At 52.4% G+C, this 8,615-nt stretch overlaps 1 protein-coding gene across 2 annotated transcripts in view; it reads right to left on the bottom strand.

Moving 5' to 3' along the window:
* CAMK1G (calcium/calmodulin dependent protein kinase IG) overlaps positions 1-6,799 on the bottom strand; it is a 29,458-nt gene extending 22,659 nt beyond the window's left edge. The window contains exons 1-2 of one of the 2 annotated variants that reach the window (XM_043568916.1): positions 6,586-6,799; positions 606-701 (exon numbers count right to left, since the gene is read on the bottom strand). In XM_043568916.1, coding sequence (XP_043424851.1) covers positions 606-633 — 28 coding nt within the window. In that variant the 5' untranslated portion in view covers positions 634-701; positions 6,586-6,799. The remainder of the gene's footprint in view (positions 1-605; positions 702-6,585) is intronic. The other variant, XM_043568917.1, reaches the window with a different exon arrangement.
* Between the last annotated feature and the right edge of the window lie 1,816 nt (positions 6,800-8,615).

The following is an 8,615-nucleotide window of genomic DNA, read 5'->3' on the forward strand; positions in this document are numbered from 1 at the left end:
GCTTCCACTTAACAGACTGGGTGGCATCTGGGCTCGGACCAAGTGCTTCTTATTGTATACACTGCAGCTGGGAAGTCTTGAAGAATGTAAGGGGTGAGGGCAAAGGGGTGGACGTTAAAAGGAGCCATATCAAGAAGGTCAGTCTGTTTGTCTCCCTCTCTGTCTCTCTCCCCTCCACAGACCCGCAGGGCTGGGGGCGGGGTGCTGCTTTTCCAGATAAGGAGCCAATCAAGAATCTTCTTTCCAGCTCGGGGACCATCGGCTGGGCGTTCATGACTCCCCCTGCTGGAGCCCCGTGGAATGACGGCCCGCTCTCAGGGAGGCTCCCCCAACCACCTCACTAGCAGATCTGTACTCCCTGTTCCCTCTCTCCCATCTCTCTTAAATAGCTTAAAAACATAGTATTCTTAGCTAAGCCAGGCTATAAGAAAACATCTTTCCCGCCCACCCCTCCTCCCATACACTCAATCCCAACAATTTAGTTCCATCTTCAGAGCAACATGGAAAACTCGGGGGGCCCGGATCTGAAACCCCCGGTCGTTCCCGCCCCTCCCGGACCTCAGAGAAGTCCCCAGGCCCCGTGCCCCGCGCGGTGAAGGTCTAACCTTGGGCTCCTAGAGGGGCAGCCCACATTGTTTCCGCGTCCTGCTTCTTTCCGTTGAAGTCCTCCCCCTTCTCCCCTGACTCCTGTAATCTAGGTTCTTTCAGAGGAAAAGAAAACACATACTGAGAAGGTTGAAGCCCCAATATTGCTGTTATTTGTTCCCAAAGCACTTGCACCTCTCTCTTTTGGGCCAAGACTTCCACTGGGCTTCAAAGCTCAGGAACAGCCACTGCAGGGTTACAGCTGATTTCCCACGTGTAGCTGGGGGTCGCGGTCGGGGTTGGCATCCATGACCCCCGCTCCCTCAACAGGGCAAGACCCTCAGGGATATTTTGCAAAAATGACTCCAGGCGAAGGAAACAACCTTACTCATGGGGCCATCTTTGAATTGTGAGGGTAACACTTCTTCAATCAACAAGCGTTTATTGAGTACCTCCTGTGTACCTAGGGCACTAAACACGGACATTTCTATGATAGGAAGCTACCTTTAAAAGTTCTTCCGATCAAGGTGGAAAGACCAAGCCTAGGTATGTACATAAGCAACTAAAAACACGGACCAGTCCAGGGGGGCGGCAAACGAATGCACACACTGCTCATTGCTCGGAGCCAAAGCGGTTCAGAGGTCTGTTGCAGATTGACGGCGGACGTGTGAAAGTCCCTCACCAGGCTGTGAGTGCTTCCAGGGCAGGGGACGTGTGTTCCTCAGCTGGAATCCCTAGTGCCTAGTACTGAGCCTGGCATACACCAAGGTCCAGCATGCATTTGATACGCGATTTAGTGAAGAGGAGAGCCCAGGTGGGTTGATCAGGGAGCTGGACTTCAAATGGCTTAGTGCAAGGTGGGAAGACAGATTCCTTACCTTGCTCTAGAAACAGACCTTCAGCAAGAAGACCTGTACTTGGGGGAGAAAAGGCAGTAGGGCCTCCTCTCTAAAGTTCTCTCAGCGAGGCTCCATTTAGGACATTGCAGCAAGACCTATGACAATCTGACACTCTCCTGTTTCTTTGTGTGAGGTCATATCCTCACTAGAAAGTAACTCCGTGTGGACCAGACCTTGCCCATCTCCTTGTCTCCCCTGGGCCCAGGGCAGCGCCTGGCTCCTAGGTCGTGCTCACTCGTAGTTTTTTGAGATGGTCTTCTTGGTCTGTTGGGGGACACAGCTGGGGAGGAGCTTGCAGAGGGACAAGTTCTTCCTAAAGGGTAGCCCTGGGCTGGATGCCGCCTCTGAATGCAGCCCTTTCTGGTGCTTCTGGGGACAGGCTATGTGATCCGTGGTGGCGTCCAGCCTGGCTGTTTATGAGGTGCTGCTGAGAGATGCTCGGGCTGTGAGCTTCCTTCTCATGCTTCCTTCATGGAGCATCGCTGCCCTTCGCTCCTTCCCATGCTCCATTTGGTCACAGGAACAACACTAGCACCAGACAGAACTCTAAGGCAGATGAGGCTTATTTTCAATGACCTCCTCATTGCCATCACCGGTCCCCAAAGATGCCAGGCATTCAATTCAATTCAATTCAATTCAATTCAATTCAATTCAACTCCACGTGTTTCCCAAAGCCACAGTAGGGTTCCTAAAGTGGACAGGAGCAACCTAGAGGAGATGGGGACAGGGAAGGAGGGGATCTTGGAGCAGCATGTCTGCAGCCTTCAACCCACAGATAATGGCTCTCAACTCTACCTAGGGCAAGAGTCACTGTACCTTTGCTTATGCTCTCACTTGGGGCTTCTGAGCAAGCAGGTATAAGTCACTCTGGGGCATGGTGAGGCATGTGTGGCTCTTTTACTGACCTCAGTGGAACCAGGCCACCCTAAGACCGCTTTATGGTCTGCATACAGGGCTTTCCATTTCTTGGGAGCATGACTCAGAAAGGCCTGTGGGTCTTGGGAGGGAGGTTATCAGTTGGATCATCTTTAATAAGAGTGTGCTCTCTGCCTCCAGGCTGGGGCACATGGAGCCATGGCAATGTATAAATTGTGTGGTTATAAGGGGCTGAAAGGCTAAAGCTGGGTTGTTTTCTTGCCCTGATCCCCCCCCCCCCCCATCTCCTGGGCTCTGGCCCATATTGGACTTTGCGTCATCCTTTGGATTGAGAGGGACATTAGAAAGAGCTCAAGTTCTGGTTCCAGTTTTGATTTGGTATGGAGAAGCTGTGCAGCCCCAGGGAAGTCACTGTACATCTCTGGGCTTCCACATTTCTCTTTAGTGAAAAGAGATTGGAACAGACAAAGGTTTCCTGAAGTTTGTTTTTTAAAATACTAGTCCCAGAAGATTCTTTGTGTGCAAAGCGGGTTTGCTGCCCCTTCTTTAAAGATTCACGACCCATATTAGCTTATGAAAGGCTCTGAGGACTATTACACACCCTCGGTTAATGCTGTTTAACCTGTCATGCCCCAAACTTATGAGATTGTGAAACCTTCCTTTTGTGACATCTGCTAGCATCCAGGGGCTCCAGGGTTGCCCAAGCTTACTTTGGAAAACGGGGTGACTGGCTATTTCTGATACTCTGTGATTCTCCATTTGTTTTAGCCATAAGAAATTTCCAGCAGTCTGCTGCCCTCAGCCATACCACTTCATGAGGTCACAGGCACATAGCTGGGCCTGGGTGGCTGTCAGGCCCAGTTCATGGGCTGCAGCTCAAGTGGCTGGTCAGTTTTCCAGAGCCCAAGCCCCGAACCTGCAAGCCTCCTGGAGACTTCTGGTAGAACAGAACCTCCGAGGAGTACGGACTCCATCCCCAGTGCTCCCACTAGGCCTGCGTCTCACGGGCCAACTCTGCGTGCCAGTTTCTGTTCACAAAATCACGGAGGAAGGATGTTTTTCAGTTGCCTCCTGCAGTTTATTTCAGGCTCAAACCCACATTTACGTTTAACCAAGTCCGTCCTGCTGCAGTGACCAGCCAGAATCCACATGTTGCCTAAGGTTTACCGTGTGCCTCTTATAAAATAAATGAAGAACACGCTCCAAGGCTTCACTTAGTGGCTGAGAGGTCAACACATAGGAGTCACTGGAGAGAGTAGGGGGTGCTCCTGATTCCGGATGTGCTCCTAAGCACAGGGGGCCTCAGTTTCCTCATCTGCTGCACGGGAATAATGATCCCTGCTCTAATTCTCAGCACTCCCGTGGTGTCAGCGGGCACAACAGAATCATTCTGCAGCCTCGACGATGCCATGCAGCGGGTCCACATTATAGGCACATGAATTAAACACCATGCACCGGCCGGGAAAGAGAGGAAAACAAAAGCACTTTAAAAAGAGACGAACACGCAGGAGGAGACGTGAATCCACTGCTCCCTAACTGGTCTCAGCTCCCAAGTGCGTCTCACCGTGTGGACATCTCATCTCACGGTGATTTTAAAGTGTTGGAAAGTATCTAATTTTTCATACAGCATGGTCTTGAAATGCAAACCCACTACTTCATCTGGTAGCGAACCAGCAGAAGAGAGCTCTGAGGCCACACTGGGAAGCTGCCTGGGAAGGGTTTATGCTGGTCTCTCTGGGGCACCTTTCTAAGGAGTTTCCTGGGGGGAATGGTGGTGACCGTGCATCTGCCACACGCGGCCCTTAAAGCCAGACCCGTGCAAGAGGTGCGTCCTCTGTGCAGGTGCAGGGCTCCTTCCTGGCACCGCCAGGCACGGTCCGCCCCGGGAAGGGGTGCACGAGGCGAGCTGTGGCGGGATGCTCTGCGGGACCAGCCCTGCCTCCCGGGACTCGGGCTTGACCGGCTGGCAGCGCTCGCGGGGCGGGGCGGGGCAGGGCGGGGCACTTGCCGCCGGGCCCCAGCCCCCAAGCCCCCAGCCCCCCGCCGGTGACCGCGGGGGCGCGCCCGCGGTTGTAGCGCGCGCGCGCGCGCGGCCGCCGTCTCATTCATGCTGCAGCTCATTCACTGGGCGGGCTGGGGGGGGGGGGGGGGGGGGGGGGGGGGGGGGGGGGGGGGGGGGGGGGAGGGGGGGGCCGCACCGCACGCGCTGAGCGGGGCGTTTATTCTAGCCGCGTGCGCGTGTGTGAGCGCGGGAGAGGGATCGAGGGCGGCGCTCTCTGCCTGGGGGGGGGGGAGTATTTCCTGTCCCAGCCCCCTGCCTCCAAGTGCTCCCCCGCCTCGCAGGGTGCCTGCTGAGCGCTGGCAGCCGCACCTTGCTGGCGCCTCACCTGCCTCCCCTCCTCCCCTCGGCCTCACTGTCACCTTTAGGGGAGGTGTCATGAAGCCCATTTGGTAGCTGCGGTGCTGATGGCTAGGAATGTTGAGCAGGATGCTCCAAATCAGATAGTATGTGACAGAGCTGGCCTGGGAGCCCCCCGGCCATCAGAGAGGCACCACAAAACCTGTTGCCTCTCTCCTGGAGGTGATTATCCGATTTCACTTACCGGGCTTCACCCTTGGGGTGCTTTCATGCAACCCCAGCACCCAGCTCCTGACTGAGGCCCCCGGGGAACACGTGACTTGGATGATCTGAGAAAGGCACTGAGGCCGGGCCATCTACTGCCTCTCCTGCCTCCAGCTCAAACCTCTTGTCGCTCGGACCTCAGGCTTCTTTCTTTCCCCAAGTTTTGCCCCGTCTCTCTCAGGAGTGCTCTTAATACACACGCACATCCACACCTGTCCCCCACCCCATACACCATAGCTATCTGTGGTATCATGGAGAGGTCACTGATGATGTCAGAAGTTCTGGGGTCAAACGCCACCGTCCTTAACCAGATACCACCAATATCCAGCTTTGCAACCCCAGGCAGGCAAGCCTCTTTGAGTCTCATCCATACTAAGGGAGAACTATTACTTGCCCCACCAGCTCGATGGGCTTGCCCTAAAGCCAGTAGCTTAAAAGCACATTATAAACTGTAAAGCGCAGTTCCCATACCAGGTATTACTAAGCACTTTGTGTCATGGCCTATTGGAGCTCATCTTTGGCCCCGGGTTAAGCGTGGGTCAAAAGAACTGCCCGGGGCTGGGCTGTTTCCGGCCTCTGATCTGGGAAAGATCGTCTCCTTACCCAGGAGAACCCCGCTCGACTCTTTGACCCTCCTCAGAGATTTTTCTCATGATCAGTTTATCTGGCTCCAGAGCAAGCCGCTGGCCAGCCATGCACTACCGCCAGACCAGCGCGAGCCCTGGCCGCTGCCTCCGGGAGCTTCGGGGTTAATGTTTGTGCGTCAAAGTTACGTGGAGAGAAGGGGCCACAGTGCGGATGGGGGTGCTGGAGCAATCAGACCTTCTTTTAACGTCTTCACCTGCCAGCGCAACTGGGGAAGTTTCAAGACGGAAGGGAGACAGAAGCGCCCCTGGGGAAGGTGAAGGAGCAGTCTCGTGACTGACAGCAATGAGTTCTGCATCCTGAAGCCGCCCAGGCGGGACGTGGAGCTGGCGCCTGGCGGTGGACCCCGCCAGGAGGGACTGAGGCTGGCCCGCTTTCCTGGGGTTTGCAGAGCCACAGGCTGTTTACAAACTGCCTTTTCTGCCCACTGGCTCTCTTAATGCTCACGACAGCCCAGACAGGTAGGCAGAACGCATTGCTCCTTGCCAGATGGGGTCAGAGAGGTTAAGAGATGAAGGTTGAGCAGGAGGCAGGGTTGCAAGCTCGCTGGAGGTCCTGACACCCCCGCAGACAGCCCCTCCCAGCCACAGAGCCCTGAGGATTGTCCCTAGAATGCAGCCTGCAGGCAGGCATTGCAGGAGGGACATATACAGATATTTTGCCCCCCTTTCCCTGCCCAGAAGTGCAAAAGGTTCCCCCTCAAGCCAACCCCAAAGTGATGGCAGATGGCTCTGCACGGAGGTTCCACCTGGGTCCCGTTTAGACTTATTTTCCAAGGCAGCTACAACTTACCCTTGATACCACGAGAGTCAGGCAAGCCTGGAAATGGGGCAGAAATGAATAAAATACCCAAGTTGCTTGCAAAGGTGGCTCTTCTGCCACATCTCTAGGTGCCACATGCCTCCCCTTAAGCAAGGAAACCTCCTAAAACCGAGAAAAGAGTCAGGTTCATCTTACCTGAAGACTCGGAAGGAATGGTGCTCCCGGTGCTCCTACTCCAGCTCCTACAGGTCTGTGAGGATTAGCTGCTCCAGCGCTTTAACAATAAACCGAATTAAAGGGGAGGAATGCAGGGGTTTTCTTTCCCAGGACCGTAACCAGGCAGTCTTAAAGGGGAGGAAAAGTAGCTATGGTGGCTTGCGTCTCTCCTGCCTTTCCTCTGCTTTGCTTTCCCTCCCTCCAAGCAGCATTGAGGCCGATCCAGAAAAATGCTTTTGCAGAGGGCCCTTTTATGCCCTCTGTGCGTGTGTGTGCGTGTGTGTAATTGTGTTTGCATTGATGTGTGTAATGGCAAGGGAGCAAGAAGAGAAAGCAGAAACAAAACTGCAAATTACTGGTTTCCATTGGCCTGGATGGGGTGATAACAGAACATTAGAGAAGCTTTCTAGGACTGCCTGCCTCAGTTTCTTTTTTAACCACTCAGTTCCTGGAGTGTTGTCTAAAAACACCTTCCCGACCAAGAGGATATCTACTTGGATCGAAATGTAGGGACTGAAGACCGCTCTGTGTCCAGTTGTCTCTTACAGAATGGGAAGAGAAGCAGGGGGACCCTCTGTTGCATGGCCCCACCCCAACTCTCTGATCTATCATCTGTCCCCTGTTTCTAGAAGCATAGCATCCTGATCCCAAAACCTACCAGCCTCTTTTCAGTCCTATCCCATTAGACCTTAGGAGATCATTCCCCTTCCTCTGGAAACTCTAGCTGACTCTGTTCCCCCCTACTCACCTCTCCATCCTGCTCTTGACCATCTCAGCCTCCTTTGGGCTATTCCTTTCCGTGAAGTTCCCTTGAACTTCCGTCTTTTGCCCTTTGCTTTCTCTTTCCCTCCTCTTCCCTTAATCCTAACATCCACTCACAGAGTCTGTTACCATCATCATGTGAATGTCCCAAGTCAACACCCCCGTCTGGGTTGTTGACCTTAACCTTGACATCCAGATGTCCAACTCCATCCACAAATAATCCTGAACATGTAAGAGCTTTCTTCAGACCCCTCTCCCCCTGTCTCCCCAGCTAGGCTGTGGAGCTACTGTCTTCCCAAACACTCAAGGTAGGGTCCCAGTCACTTTCTTTGACTGTGTTGTCTCTTTCATTGCCTTCCAAATCCAATCAGCTGTTATGCACTTTTAATTGTTCCTTTATATTAGCTTTTAAATTGTGCCTTTTCAATTTTTTAAAGTCGTTTGTGTTTTTTGAACAAATAACACATTCATAGGGGTCAGAAATCAGAACTATATTAAAAGACATATATCAAAAAGTAAAAATAAAGAAATAAAAGACATGCATTGAGGTGTTTCACCTTTCCATCCACCCTTTCCCGCCCACCCCCCCCCCCACCAGCCCTGCCCTCTATAGGTGGCCACTCTTATTGGTTTCTTGTCTATCACTCCAGTATTTCATGTGGATGCAAGTAAAAGAATATAGAATATATTCTGTAGAATATAGAATATAGATATAGCTATAAATAGATATAGATATTCCCTGCTATCCTTTTCACACAAAAAGTAAGTAAATGCTGCCTCTTTTATATCTTCATTGCTACAATTTTAATTCAGGCCCTCCTTCTCCTCTCTCTGGTACTATTGTGATAGATTAGGCTCTAACTGGTCCCTGGGGGAGGTGGCCAATTGAGATACCTAAAAGTGGCTCTGGAGAAGTCTTCTAGGTTAGACTCCTGGGTTGTCCGTTGACAGGATGTGTGGCCTTGGACAAGTGACTTAACCTCTCTGTGCCTCAGTTTCCCCACCTGTGAAATGGGATAATTTGTGAACTTATTTCATACGCTGGTAGGGTGGAGTGAGACAGAATGCCAGTTGCTTGGAACAGTAACTAGCAGATGATAAAGACTCAGTGAATGTGGACTAGTACTATTTTCCTTCCAATCCAACTTTCATTCTTGCTAGAATTATCTCAAGAAAACATATTGCTTTTACCTCACACACACCCAAAAAAGATCTATTACCTACAGGATAAAGTCCAAACACCTTGG

Source organism: Prionailurus bengalensis, chromosome E4 (genome assembly GCF_016509475.1).
Source record: "Prionailurus bengalensis isolate Pbe53 chromosome E4, Fcat_Pben_1.1_paternal_pri, whole genome shotgun sequence".
Classification (NCBI taxonomy): Eukaryota; Metazoa; Chordata; class Mammalia; order Carnivora; family Felidae; genus Prionailurus; species Prionailurus bengalensis.